This window comes from Arachis ipaensis, chromosome B5 (assembly GCF_059453495.1).
Source record: "Arachis ipaensis isolate K30076 ecotype BB chromosome B5, ASM5945349v1, whole genome shotgun sequence".
Lineage (NCBI taxonomy): Eukaryota > Viridiplantae > Streptophyta > Magnoliopsida > Fabales > Fabaceae > Arachis > Arachis ipaensis.
The window spans coordinates 154,283,498-154,299,114 of record NC_142440.1 but is presented as its reverse complement, the minus strand read 5'-3'; the positions used below and the strand labels follow the sequence as shown (position 1 = coordinate 154,299,114).

General features: G+C 29.2%; 2 protein-coding genes across 2 annotated transcripts in view; both read right to left on the bottom strand.

Annotated features, from left to right (window-relative positions):
- Positions 1–2,529: 2,529 nt before the first annotated feature.
- LOC107644621 (cyanogenic beta-glucosidase) overlaps positions 2,530–15,617 on the bottom strand; it is a 72,490-nt gene continuing 59,402 nt past the window's right edge. The window contains exon 14 of the transcript XR_015883190.1: positions 2,530–2,589. The gene's annotated coding sequence lies outside the window, so the exon portion shown is untranslated. The remainder of the gene's footprint in view (positions 2,590–15,617) is intronic.
- Positions 5,899–13,935, bottom strand: LOC107641414 (beta-glucosidase 12-like). Its single transcript, XM_016344907.3, has 13 exons — positions 13,758–13,935; positions 13,611–13,680; positions 8,828–8,886; positions 8,656–8,731; positions 8,462–8,539; positions 8,262–8,349; positions 7,787–8,042; positions 7,559–7,674; positions 7,007–7,224; positions 6,796–6,827; positions 6,625–6,727; positions 6,413–6,521; positions 5,899–6,319 (listed from the first exon to the last, which is right to left on the bottom strand). The coding sequence occupies exons 1-13, from the start codon at positions 13,920–13,922 to the stop codon at positions 6,124–6,126; spliced, it is 1,566 nt and encodes a 521-aa protein (XP_016200393.1). The 5' UTR covers positions 13,923–13,935; the 3' UTR covers positions 5,899–6,123.

Sequence of the window (15,617 nt, the reverse complement as noted above, 5' to 3'; positions counted from 1 at the left end):
CCAAGAATCTGATAGAGTATTTACCAACCACAATCCTTGAACCTCATCTTCAAACTTGATTCCCATGCTTGACAACTGATTTAGAATTCCTTGAAATTCATTCAAGTGATCTAATACTTGTGACCCCTCCTTGTATCTCAAATTCATCAATATATTCAACAAGTACAATTTATTATTGCCAGACTTGGAAGTATACAAGGATTCAATTTGATTTCACAATGCCCTAGCATGAGTCTCATTAGCAATGTGATTATAAACATTATCATCCACCCATCGCCTAATAAAACCACAAACTTGTTGGTGTTCAAACTCCCATTCTTCATCTGTTTTAGATTTTGGTTTTTGTGTTGAAAATACGAGTAGATGTAGATTTTTGACAAACAACAAATCTTTCATTTTGCCCTTCCATAGATGGTAATTAGTGCCATTCAAACTTATCATTCTAGTAGAATTATTTGCCTCCATCTTTCAAGCAAGTTATAACTAAATACCAAAAACTGAGCTCTGATGCCAATTGATGGGAATAAAACACACAATTTCCTACTTGCAAGAATTAAAGGAGCAACAATATCCACTCACAATAAGTATTAACACTAGCACAATAATACCCAATAGCAACGGAAAAATCATATAAACCAGAAATTAGAAATAAACTAACACACCAAGATTTTTAACGTAGAATACCTCCTCAATGAGAGAAGTAAAAATCACGAGTCACCAAGACCAGGAAATAGCTTCACTATGATGAAAAATAGAGTACAAGAGAGTCACAAATTATTGTACAAAATGTGCATACAACAAGCCAAACAACCCAAGCTTCAAAGCTTTCAAAACAAGAACAAGAAGATGAAAATACCACAAAAACAGAGCTACTATCCATGGCCAATATCTCCTGCTACAGACATTGAATCGAAGATCCAAACGGTGAAATCAAAGAACCAGATGTGTAGAACACACTATCCAAATTTGAGCTCGATCCAACGGTTAACGAATCTGCAGCAACCAATTTACAGAGACAGCTTTGTGTATGTGCGAAAATAACTTTCTCTCTTCTTTTCTCTCTAGTGTTTAGGTATTCTCCTTTTAAAATGACTTCTCTTACTCAACCCTAACTCACCTCAGCCACTTTAACTATTCATAGACTTGGATACTAGTATTTGGGCTTTATCTCTACATAGAAAAGAAGTCCAAAAAATCCAACAATCTGTTTATTAGATATAAATTTTAATGTATCATGTTTTGATTCTCAATTTTCTCAAACTATTTTTTTTCAATTATCTTTAAGCACATGCAACTAAAAACTTTAAAAAATCCCTCAAAATTACACCATAAAATACTATTTTCTAAAAAGTATTAAACAATCAAATAGTTTCTAAATATTGTAACATTTTTTAATATATATATATATATATATATATATATATATATATATATATATATATAGTATAATTAATTTAGTTCTCTGCATATAGTATTGCTAATAATTAATAAAAATAATACATTTAATACGAAGAAAATTGTTAGACTCATTTTAAATATACTCCCCTGTGTTTCTCTTTTCTTATTAATTAAAAAAATTAATAAATTTATCAAACATACAAATATGACAAACAACTGCAAATAAGTTAGAAACGCGAGACTTTAGTTTCCAAATACATATTATGTATTTGTATTATTTAATTTATTTTAGATGCAGGGTAGTCTGTATAATATATTAGTAATTAGGGCTAAAATAGTCCTCTTTTAAAATATTACTATAATTGTATATTGAATTTTAGTCTTTGTAATGTTTGATAATTTTGACGAGATCTTATAATAAAATTTACATTCATTTTAGTAGAATTTTAAAGATTAAATAACTTTTTCTTGTAATGTCACCTTAAGATTAGTGCAGAACATGGCAATTATATATTAAATTTTATTCCTTGTAATGTTTTTGATAATTTAGTGGCACCTTAAAGTGAAATTTACATTATTACTTTTCATTTATTGCATAATAAAATATAAAAATAATAACGGATTTGTTTTTCTGTTTTTTTATTGTATTTGAACACTAATATTAAAATTAATAAATAATGAGGCACATGAAAAAAGAAAAATAAAAAAATTAAAAAATAATCTAATTAAATAAGTTGTGTATTAATCACTTAAATTTGTATTTATTAAATAAAAATATTTAAAATTTTTTACAATAATAAACTTATCATGTGTCATATGACCCATGTTAGTTAAATCCTAATTTTAATGACACTTTAAAATAAAATTTACATTATTACTTCTCATTCATGCATAATAAAATATAAAAATAATAATGGATTTGTTTTTTAGTTTTTTTTATTGTCTTACTAATATTAATAGATAATGAAACACATGAAAAAAAAATAAAAAGATTAAAAGATAATCTAAATAGATAAATTGTATATTAGTCACTTAAACTCACCTAGCATAATAGTAAAGATCTAAAGAGTTATCAAAGATTTTTTTTGTAAAATTAGGAATGAGACTTAACCCAAAATCCTCTAGGTAAAAATAAAAAGATTATGTCATTTGAGTTATAACTAATTAGTAAGTTAACAATGAATTTAGAAGCTATATTTAGCTCTCTTTTAATATATTACTAATAGATAAAAATGATAAAAAAAACTTTTTATTATAAAAAAAATTATTTTTTTAATTTTTTTATAAATATTTTAAATAAATTTTTAAAAATCATAAATTAATTTTAAAATTTATACCAACATTAATACTATAATTTTTTATAATAGAAGAGTTATAACTTCTTTTCTAAGTATTTAATTTAAATCTGTAAAATTACTTTGTTGCTTTATACAATACGTATTAAAGCCCGTTTGGAAAACATTAGAAACTACATTATTTTCTTTTATTTTTATTTTTTTTATTTTTAAATTATGAAAAGTCATAGTATGCGTGTTTGGCATTATTTAAAAAAAAAGTTTTAACTTTTTGAAAAGTTAATTAACAGTTTTTTGAAGAAGTAAAAATATAAGACTTTTTCTTCTTGATAAGTCATTCTATCATCTCTGTAAAAATATTGTCTGCTTCTGTTGAAAATCCTAGTCTTCCATCACTATTTTCACATAAAGTTCTATCTGTTAGAAGTACTGGCATTTCACCATCATTTTCACACAATATTCCATTTGCTGAAAGTATTGGTCCTCCACCATCATTTTTACGTAATGATTCATCTGCTTAAATTATTGACCCTCCACTACCATTTTAAAACAATATTCCATCTGAATCACCTACTGCATATATTCCTTTCAGATATTTTTTTATTTTATTTTTTTTCATATGTGATTTTATTTTTATATAGGTTGCTATTATTTTTATAGTTAGTTATAACAAGTCTTGACCTCAATAAAGGAGGAGGCTAATAAGAGTAAAAATAAAAAAATAAAAACAGAAACGAAATATATATTGACACACATTTTATATTTATTTTTTATTTTCACATACCATATCATACACAATAAAACAGCAAATACTAACTACACAATAATTTTTTTTGGTATTGCCATCAAAATTATTGTGAATTAAAATTTTATTACTATTCACCACATACAAGAACACCATTATGGGTGAAAGTGAAGTAGAAGAACTAATTTCTAATGATATTATGTGGCAAGAACTAATTGTCTAAAAAATAGAACTAATAAGAGAGCAAATAAAAAATCAATTGTCTAAACGATTGTAATCTTAGTGATTAGGTTATGTAAAATCAATATTTAATATTGAAAAATATTCGTTATCATGGTTATTTTAATTTCCATCTTTTTGTGTAAAAAAATTATATTTTTTGAGTTATTTATTCAAACACTACAACTTTAAAATAAGTACTTCTATAACAAAAAATTCAAACACAAAATAATTCATCTATAAAATACTATTAATAAAAGTGTTTACACTTTAAATTCTTTTTTCAAAAGAACTTATTTAAATTATTTATCAAAAGCTTAATATATTTGTTTTGTAACTTTATTTACAAGAACGGCTATTTACCGAAGAGAGAATACACTCCGAATTGAGTAAGTGCCAAGCAAAATAGGTGAAAGATGAATCGCCCCAGAGAGTGAAAACCCGGTCTAATAGCTAGCCCAACTTCCTTGTATCTGAAAACGATGACAGGATGTTAGGGGAGACTTTTTGGATAATTGACTTCCACACTCATCATTGGCTCTTTCCAAAACTCACTGTTATTCACTCATTCAACCTTTCTCTTCTTCTCTGTGGTTCACATTCTTGATCAAGTTCTATCACCTCAATTTACACACAATAAGGTTGTCCTTCATTGCAAAATTATAATACCATCTTTGAATATTGGATTTATTTAGCCTCTTAATCTGTGATTTTAAATTGAAGTATTGAGTATGTTGGAAAACTATGTTCTTTTATAAAATATTCAGTGAATTATTTTTTAAATTTTCTTTTAGTTAATGTATAGTTTGACGTTGTACTGTGTTTGTAGGCAAAACATGCTGGTTCGTTGGGTTCCACCGTCTGAAGGAGCCATCAAACTCAATGTGGATGGAAGTTCAAGAGGAAACCCAAGAAGAGCGGGATGTGGCGGCTTGCTCAGAGATCAAAATGGCAACTGTATTGCCGGATTTGTTAGCTATATTGGCTTTGCCGGCAGTGTTGAAGCCGAACTAATAGCTATTCGGCATGGTTTGCGGTTGGCATGGCAGTAAAGGTGGAATGTGAAAATGATTGCATAGTGGCTCACTACTGGCTCTGAATATTATTCATGACAATGCCGAAGACTTTCCAGAATTCGCACACATTGTTGAAGAAATTCATCCGTTCATGCTTCTTGAGTGGGACGTCACTATCTATCATATCATGAGGGAAGGAAATTCGTGTGCTGATTTTTTTTTGGCAAAGATGGGTTCTTCTTCAAATTCTACGTTTTCTCTTATGATTAACCCTCCGTCGGAACTCACTAACCTTCTTCTTGCCGACTCCAAGGGTGTTCTTTATTCTAAAGCTTAGTTATATGAGGTTATAAAAGTTGTTGAACTTTTTTTTATTCCATAAATTATACATGGTTGATATACTCTTTTTCCTGTATTGGATTTTTTCCCAATCTCCAAGATTTGGTCCATAGGGGTTTTTTAAGGAGGCATAACCTGCATAGGCCGAGTATCCATGTAGTCTATACCAATCTCAGTGAAACAATGTACTATTCAAATGTATCATATTCAACTTCAATCAAATTACAAAATTTCTGATAAAAAAATTGAATTTTATATTAATTATTGATAATTGTTAAATTATGTTCTCACACACCAATATAATATTTATTGATATATTGATTAAATCATACAAATAAATGCATAGATCATATATTAATTTTAAACAAGATGCCTAGATCCTCCAATTCAGAGTTGACAAAGTTCCTACTATTATATTACTTTGAAGAAGCAGAAGGAAAAACCTTGCTGCTGCTATATGTATGGATCGGAAGTCATTACTAAATGCTGGCTCAGTTCCTGGAAATTTCAGCGCAGTATGGAAAAATTGAACTTGAAACAAGTGATGATGTTGTGTATGTGCTTCTCAGGAATATGCATTGTGCAACCAAAAAAAAAAGATGTGGAAGAAGGGTCAGCTATAAAAAAGTTGACTAGGAAAATGAGTGTCAGGAAAAAGGCCTTAGTAATAGTTGGGTTGTGAATCCTGATTTGTGATTTGTGAATTGTGTTCTGAGTGTGAAATTTTCTGAATGGTGATATGGACAAGTGCATAACAAGATTCTATAGTTCTTTTTTCAACAGGTTTATTTCTTAGAAATACATCGAAATCAAAGCACAACCAAAAGAAGCAACACAACATTTGGTATTACAAACCCTGCTTACAATATTGGCATGATAACCATTACTCACAATAATCATAGTGGATATAAAAAATGATATTCATACACCAAAATCAGCCACTAAAATCAGCCACCAATGTATTTGTGTATAAATACATGTGTGGTTTAATTTATTTTTATGGTATATATTCCAACATGTATTTTACACTTTACTTGACTTTCGTGTACACGTAGTATAGTTGAGTTGATATTTATCTAAAACACACATTATAAATGAATTGTTCAAGTTCTTAGCGCGAATCACCATGTGTAGGTACTTCACGTCGTAGTAAATTCTTAAACCAAAGAGCTGACTGTTTTGGATGTCTTTTCAGGCCATTTTTGAAATCAGTAAAGTAGATTCCAAACCTCACAGTGTAGCCAGCATCCCATTCAAAGTCGTCAATAAATGACCATGCAAAATATCCTTTTACATTTACACCTTCCCTGAAATATGCAAAACCAACAAAATTAGGAACACACTAAACATGTTTACAATTTATTCAGCAAAAACAGTTTATCTGATATGATAGCACATACTTGATTGCAGTTTGAATATATTGTAGGTGACTATAATAGTAATCAATTCTTGTTTGGTCTGCAAGGGCTTCCTCAAGTGCAAGTGTTGGATCATTGAGTTCATCTATGCCTACATAATTAACACATTGTTTTCCATAAACATAAGGAAACAAATACTGTGTTAAAACTAAATGTGAACCAATAAAGAATCTTTTAATTTGTGTGTATATTACCATTTTCAGTGATGTAGATCAACGGATTGTCGTAATTTGATTTGAAATAGAACAAAAGGTCGTGAATTCCTTTTGGATAAACTGACAACCAGTCTGAAGCACCCTGCAAATGTAGAGGCTAAGGTAACTGAATTTCAAGAATTGATATGCTGCTGCAAATCCATATATTACCTTTGGACCAATAGGTATTCCATCACACTCATCTGTCACATTAAAATGCATCTTGTATCAATAAACTAGAAAATAAAATATCTTGGGTAGTATGTGCTAGAGAGAACAACAGCATCATTCTTGGGTAGTATCATTAACCTAAGATATGATAATTCTTCATTATGTATTAAAATCTATCCCATTAGTACTATCCACACAAACATGTTCTTACTTGTAAGAGTAACTAGAGAATCTGTAAGATAGCTAGGCTTCGCTTTACTTAGTTCTGGTGCATGAGCAGCATAAAAGGAGGTGTAGTAGTTTAATCCAATAAAATCAAAGGACCCTCTTAAAATCCCTGATTGATATAAAGAGAACTTTGGCAACCTATTTCCCACCAGAAGCTGCATTGAACTTGGGTAGTCTCCTTTTGTTATTGGCTCCATAAACCTGAAATTTCATTATTTGAATCAGCTCTCATGTGACAGTGAATTCATATGACAAAATAAGCTACAGCAGCATATAATTGACAGTGAATTCAAATGACAAAAATTCTTGTGTTCTTGCTTTTATTCTAATTAACTAACTATATGTCATGTTAGTCTTCATTTTCTTCATCACCTAATTTTATATTACATCTTTATTTTTTTTAACCATGAAGTTCATCGGACGTTTAACCAACAGATTAGAGCAAGAAACATAAGAATTTCTCAGTAGCAAGATCCTGTAGTAAAATTCACTAATGAGTCTTTTTTTTTTTTTTTTCTCATTTAAGAATTTATACCATCCAAGCATGAAATCAAGGGATCTCTGTGCAGCATGATGATCCAATTCTGTATCATGTAATGGCACCATCCAGAAACAAAGCAGTGCTATTCCTATTAAGCCCTTCTGAGATGCCTATGTACACAAAGGAAAGTAAAGTTTTGCTTCCAATATTACTCTAAACTAGTTCATAGAGCTCCATTCATTTTGTCAATTGAAAGTTTCTTATAAAAATGTGTAACAAAACCTGATACTTAGTCTTGTAGATGTTAACAGTAGCTGCATGAGCTAGTAGCAGATGGTGTGTCACCATATAGGGCTCAGTGCCTGAATCTCCACCGGTGCAGCTAAGGTTCTGCCAGGCTGAACATCTTCCTGGTGCAAACTTTCCTGTTGCATAGGCTTCATAGCTGAAGGACCACGGCTCATTGATCGTAATCCAATGCTTCACTCTATCACCAAACTGCTTAAAGCAAACCTCAGCATAGTCCTGGAAATCATTCCTATAGGAAAGAGTGAGACTGGTGCGTTTGGTTTGTATTTTCGCTTTCTGTTTTCTTCTTGGGTATTTTTTGTTTCCAAAATTTTGTAAAGAAAAAACAGAAAACATGAGATGAAACAAGCCTAAAAACAGAAAATGAAAACACAAACCAAACACACTTAATGTTCAAGACATGTTGACTAATACTTTGACTAATTAGGAATTAGGAGATGTAAATTACACTATCTCAGGGCTTAAAAAGCCTCCATATTCATCTTCTAAAGCCTGAGGAAGGTCCCAATGAAAAATTGTCACAAAGGGTTGAATATCTGCATTGAGTTACCAAGAAAGAAAGATGTTATGCTTAAATTACTCATAAGAGAAACAGAAACTAATTACTAATATCTTAGCTTTGCAACATATTTGATTAATGATGATGACCTTTGGCTAGCAGCTCATTGATGAGGTTATTATAATAATTTACTCCTTCCTTGTTAACACCTCCATTAAGTCTTCCCTCTGAAATTACTCAAATTAGCCAATGCATAAGTTTTAGTTAGCTTTGATAACAAATTTTATTGAAATGATTTAAAAGAGTGCAAAATTGGAAGTTTCTCTAGTGTCATGTTTCTTACTTGGGAGTATTCTGGACCAAGAGATTGAGAATCTATAAGCATCCATGTTCATATCCTTCAAGGCCTCAACATCTTCCTGCATAATCAATACTTTCTTCAGAAGAATCACAATTATGCTTGCTTAATATCTCTGTTCAGTTATTACAGTGTAATAATGTTTGTGTTACAGCACCTTATAATGATGATATTCATCAGCAGCTACATCTCCATTACTTCCGTCTTGTATCTTACCTGTCATGAATCAAGCATAATGTAGTCATTTATAACTTACCATATGAAAAAATGGAATTCATAACACCCCAATTTTAATTGACCTTTTCATATAAAGGAAAAACAAAACACTTTTTTAATTAAATTTGTCCACAATTTTTAGAAAACAATTTTTCCTTTTGAACTTTTAAAGTAGAAAATGGAACTCAACCGACACCACTGTTATCAAGTGGTAGATAAGTTACTTCCCTCCCAAGTTGTCTCGATCTCGAGCAAATCATAACAGCAAAATTACGAATAAAAATAGATTCAATAAAATGCTACATCCAAGTAATTTAACCAATCAAGTCCAACCAAGTTTTTAGTGTCGTCATCATTGTTGTTGTTATTGTCTTCTTCTAATATATATAGTCGTTATTGTTATCGTCATTATTGTTATTGTTATCATTGAATTTTTGTTATATTGATGACATTGTCTGATACAAAATTGATTTGGATGTGTTTTGTTCAAAATTGACTTGGGTATGTGCTTGTTTTGAAATGAGTTTGTTTGTGTATCGTCATTGTTAAGTAATTTTGGAATTTAATTTTCGGTTCATCCTGAATGTAATTTTGGTTCATTTTTGAGTGAATGTATGATCATTCAATTTTGTTTGTGCACTTGTTTTTTAACGCAATCATTAAGTAATTTCGGTTTATTCTAGATTTAAATAAGGTGTACTTGGTCTGAATTTGTTTTAAAACAAGTTTGTTTGTGTATCGTCATCGTTAAGTTATTTTGGTTCATTTGAAATTTAATTTTCGGTTCATTCTAAATGTAATTTTGGTTCATTTTTGAGTGAATTAAGGTGTATTTGGTCTCGTTGTTATGCACAATTCAAAACTCTTCCTCCTCACATCCTTTCTTGAGAGAAATAAAACCAAGAAAAATAATAATCAAACAAAAAAAAGAAACAAGAATAAAAAAGCTCTTCAAAATTTCTCATCATATTCTTTGTCTTCTTGTCTTGTTCATCTTCTCCTTTTGTTTTTTCTTCTCATAATTCTTCTTGTTTTACCCTCTTAACAATAATAAAAGTATGAAAAAATCAAACAAAGAAGAAGAAATATATAATGCTGCAAAATTACTTGATCGATTTGGATGTATTTTTGTTCATGATTTAATTTTGTTTATGTGCTTGTTTTCGAACGCAATCATTAAGTAATTTCGGTTCATTCTAAGTTTAAATAAGGTACACTTGGTCTGTACTTATTTTGAAATGAGTTTGTTTGTATATCATCATCATTAAATAATTTCAGTTCGTTCGGAATTTAATTTTCGGTTCATTTTGGATATAATTTCGATTCATTTCTAAGTGAATTTCTGATCATTCAATTTTGTTTGTGTGCTTATTTTCGAACGCAATCATTAAGTAATTTTAGTTTATTCTAAATTTAAATAAGGTGCACTTGGTCTGTACTTGTTTTGAAATGAGTTTGTTTGTGTATCGTCATCATTAAGCAAGTTCGATTTATTCAAAATTTAATTTTCAGTTCTTTCTAGATGTAACTTCAGTTCATTTTTGAGTGAATTAAGGTGCATTTGGTCTCGTTGTTTTACACAATTCAAAACTCTTTCTCTTCATCTTCTACTACTTTTTCATTATCTTCTTATGTCATTTTGTTATAATTATTATTGTTACACTCTCTTGAGAGGAATAAAACAAAAAAAAAAAGAGAAAAAAAATTAAAAAAGAAAAAGAAGAAACAATAATGTTGCAAAATTATCAAGGAGAGGAGGAGGAAAAGAAAAACAAATGCACCAACAACAGCAGCAATAAAAAAATGACAATGAGGAGAAAACACGCGAAAAAGAAGGAGCGCGAAGAAGAAGGAGGAGGAGGAGGAACGTGAAAAAAAAAAGAAGAAGACGACGACGACGATAACGTAAAGTTTGCGCATATAATTACGTTCTTTTAATGAGTGATTTTTGTTAATATTGAGTCTAACTTTGTTGAGTTACGAAATTAACTAATTTCAATTGATGATGACAAAGATTATTTTATTGGATTAACTACTCAATTAAGTTTGATTGCATTTGATTAAGTGATGCAGGCCAAAATTCAATGATACAGCAGCCCAAATGAATGGAACATAGGATCAGAAGCTCTCAAAAAGTGTTGAAAAAACTTACAAGCACAACCCAAATATGGTAAAACAAAAGAAATCACTTGGGTTGAATAAAAAGAAGCAAACCTAAGCCCAAATTGCTCACTCAAGATGATCCCTCCATGGTGGTACCCTCCAGAGCCAACGTTCACTTCTTTCTTTCAGTCAGATTCAGAGAAGAGAGAGAAAGCTTCGTTCCTTGCTCATTACATCATAGAAAAAAGAAAGAGAAAGCTTAATCCAAAAGGCAAAGGTCTAATCACCCAAATCAATCTAATTCTAGCTAAGTCAAAAGCTAAAGGTGATTTATTTCCATTTGCATGCAATTTACTTTCTTCACTCCTTTTTCAACTCTCTGCTACTTTATTTTGGGATAAATGGAGAAAGTAATTTCTGATAATCACTTATGTGAATCAAAGGCCAAAATTGTTTATTGGGGACAAAGTTGTAGCTTGAGGGTTTAGATCTGGGTTTATCATTGACCAACTTTTATCTTTATTGTTCTGAGACATTCGATCAAGTAAAAAGGATATGTTCCAATATTCCTAATTTAAGGATTAATGGAAGTTGGTGAAAGGCTAAGTTGGCAGCACACAACTCGAAGAGTTGACTCTGAGGAGAGCAACTCAGCAACTAGGAAAGAGATACAAAAAAAAGATTTTCAATTTTTGAAGACAAGGAAAAAGGATCAGAGTCTGAATTTCATTGAGAGCTTCCTGAAAATGTTCAACATTTTAGACAGTGCTATCAAAATAATGAAGCATTTCGCCAAGATGAAGAACTTGATTAGTGTTTGCTCAACCCGGTTCAACCTGTAGCAACAGAGGTTGTTGAAGCATCAATCTCCTTCATGTTTTACAGATTGTGATTTCACTTTTAATGTATATCTTTTTGTAATTTCTTGAGTGATAAAAGGCTGAAAGTGAGAAATAAAAAAAAAAAACCTATGAGTAATAAAATGCTGAGTGATACACTTGAAAGAAAAATCTAGAATGATTTCAGATTTGAGATTTCTTTAGTTTGTTTCTATTGTCTTGTATTCACTATTCAGTACCTGTGAGGTACCCTTTTTTTAGTTGGGTTAGAACTAAGAATAAATAGTTAGATATTAGCATAACCAAGACAAGTTAGGTTAGAATTTGAGAGAAAAAGGATTGTATCAATTCTTTGGAATTGGTGTATGTAATACTTTAACTATCGTGAAAATTTTAGCACTGTTGTGTTGGAGACTGGATGTAGGTTGCATTGCATAAGGCAACTGAACCAGAATACATGATGGTGTCAGCTTCTCTCTTCCCTTATCTGTTCTGTTTTTTTAAATTTATGAGACAAAACCAAATTGTCTCATAAATATTTCGCTGCTGAGTTCAAACAAATTTATATTTAAAGGTTGAACTTAAAGCGTTATTTCATTAAAGTAAAAGAAGGCCATAAATTTAACCCCTCTTCTCTAAACCTTTTACAACCTTCAAACTTAAATGACAATAATACTTAAATATATAACATATCTAAAATAGATTAAGTCTTGGCGCCTCAATAGATTCAAACTCAACCTATTTTAAAAATTTAAATTTGTTAATAAATCATACTTAAGTTCACAAATGTATCCAACTAGCCTATCAAACTTGTCTAAACGTATTAAGTTATAAATAAATATAGAAATATATTATTCGTAATAGAAGTTTATTAAAACTTTAAATTTAGTAAATTTAATTATAAATATTTTTATATATTTTAAATAATTTAAAAATTTAAATATTGTCGTAAATATTAAATTTGTTATATTCGTATAAATAATATTTTACTAAAAAAGAAAAATAATTTTTTTAATATTTCTTTTTCAAAACAAAACCTATAAAGCCTCTTTACTATAAACTAAGAATGGAAGTGAGTCAAGTCAACTCATGAGTCCGTTCGAGCTCGACTTGTTAATAATTCGATAAATTGAACTTTTAAACTAATGAGCCGAGTTGGAGTCTAAAATTGAGCTCATAAATTAAATAAATCAAACTTAAACTTGAATAAGCTCAACTCATTAGTTCATGAACTGACTCGATTATATATATATATATATATATATATATATATATATATATATATATATATATATATATATATATATATATATATATATATATATAATCTTAATTATTTAAAATTTTATATTCATTTTTTATATATAATTTTGATGTAGGACATAAATAAAAAATTTATAATTTATTGATAGATAGACAATATATAAAATTGATCTTTTAAATAATTTTTAAAATATATAAGTTATAATTTATTGATATAGAATTATAGGTTATATTTCTATTATTTGAGTCAGCTCGTGAACTTTCGGTGAGCGGAGTTTGAACTTAAATTAAAATAGGCTCGATTGTTAATTAGTCGAGTCGTGAGTCAAATTTAATTTTTGTGAGTCGAACTTGAACTTGATCTAACTCGACTCAGCTTACCTCACTTTCAGCCCTACTCTAAACAAAACAATCATTTTTGTCTTCTTAGCATTACCGTATTCAAAAAGACCTGAACTTAGAGGACTAAACTCAAGCACACTAGCAATGGCACAAAGAAATAAATTAAAACTTAGAAACCTGGATATTTATGAGTGAAAGTATCCCATATACTTGGTTCTCTGCCACCTTCATCTGCTGCACCTTCCACCTGAAAATTTGCATAAAAGACAGCTTAATTCATAGTTCATAGCAACATGATACAATTATTATGGGAAAAGAGAATACCTGGAAAGAAGAAGATGCTGCCCCAAAAATGAAACCATGTGGAAAAGCTGAACGGTTGAGATATGCATTAGTAATATCGCTGTTGAATATGGCTGCAACGTCAATGAATGTAAAAGTAAGAAACAATGTAACAGTGAAGAAATGATGAACACTGAAGAATGCCATAGTGACCGATCGGTTTTGATTTTTGACACGTAGCTTGAGGCCGTTATATAAAGTAAGTGAGACGCACGTGCTTTAATTCCGATTACACTTTGTAAAATATCTACAGTTGCCAACCACTTAGATCTTTTTAATTATTAGTGTGTCGGATATTTCTTTCTGATATTTGAGATTAGAAATAATGCTGGTAAGTCTTTATCAAATTTGCCTTTTTTCAGTTCTTTGTCAACTTAAAGTGCTTAAGGACTCGCTCGCTGGATTTTTTTTAGAAATAAAATAAAAAAAATTCATATTTCTTCGAATACCATTTTTAAATTTTAATTTCACAAATACGATTATTTTTAGAATAAGTTTGCCTCACTCCCGACAAACTCTATAAAAATGATAGAGTTCACCTCACCTCCTGCGAACTCACTTTAAGTTTTTTGAATCTCACGTTTTTAATCTATTTTAAATTTTTAATCCATTATCATCATCTCCTAATCTACAAATAGTATATAAAAATACACAAAAATACACAAACAACAAACATAAATTGTTCAAGAATTTTTTTAATTATAAATTAAAAAAATAAGTCATATTTAACAATGACAACCATTATCATCATCTCTAGAAATATACAGGTGCACCGGAATAAGCCATATTTAACAAAGATTTTTTAATTATAAATCGTATTTTATTTTAAAAAAGTTTTTAAAAAATATAAATAAATTTTTTCAAAATAAAAGACGACTTATAATTAAAAAAATTCTTGTTAAATATGCTTATTCCGGTGTACTGTGTATTTTTTGAATGGTTGCCATTCTTAAATATGGCTTTTTTTTTAATTTATAATTAAAAAAAAAATCCTTGAAGAAGCCATATTTGTTGTCGGTGTATTTTTGTGTACTCATATGTACTGTTTGTAGATCTATATACTATTTGAAAATGATGATAATGGATTAAAAACGTGGAATTCAGAAAACTTAAAGGGAGTTCGCCAGGAGTAAGACAAAATCTATAATTTTTATAGAGTTTACCGGAGGTACGATAAACTTGCTCTAAAAAAAATCGTATTTGGGGAATTAAAATTCAAAAATGATATTTAAAAAAATATAAATTTTTTTATTTTATTTCTGAAAAAAATTCCTCGTTCAAAGTCTCAATCAGTTAGACTTTGTAAGTGCTTGTGTCTTTTACAATTTTTTGCTTAATTACTCTATGAGTTTCTATAGTTTTATTGAATTTTTAATCAGGTCCCTATACTTTTTTTTTTATTATTTTCAATTGAGTCTATATACCATATCAGATTTTGTAACTAAATCCTTACCGTAACAAAAACGTTGAAATTAACCGAATATTCTGTTAAACTATACAGAATATTCAATTAAGTGTTAGGCATATTCGTTTTGTTTAATAGAATATTCTGTTAGTTGCAATATTTTTGTCACGATAGGGACTTAATTATAAAATATAATATGTTATAGAAACTGAATTGAAAAGAAAAAAAATATAAAGACCTAATTAAAAATTCGATAAAACTATATAGCCCGACAGAATAATTAAATTTTTTTTTATTGAGCGTGTTCTTTTTAGAAAGAAGAATGTTGAGGGTATTAAAACTTATTATTTTTAGTCATCCGATTGAAAATATATTATTGAATTACTATATTAAAGGAATTAAATTATGGATAAAAATAATAGTTAAAAACAATCAAT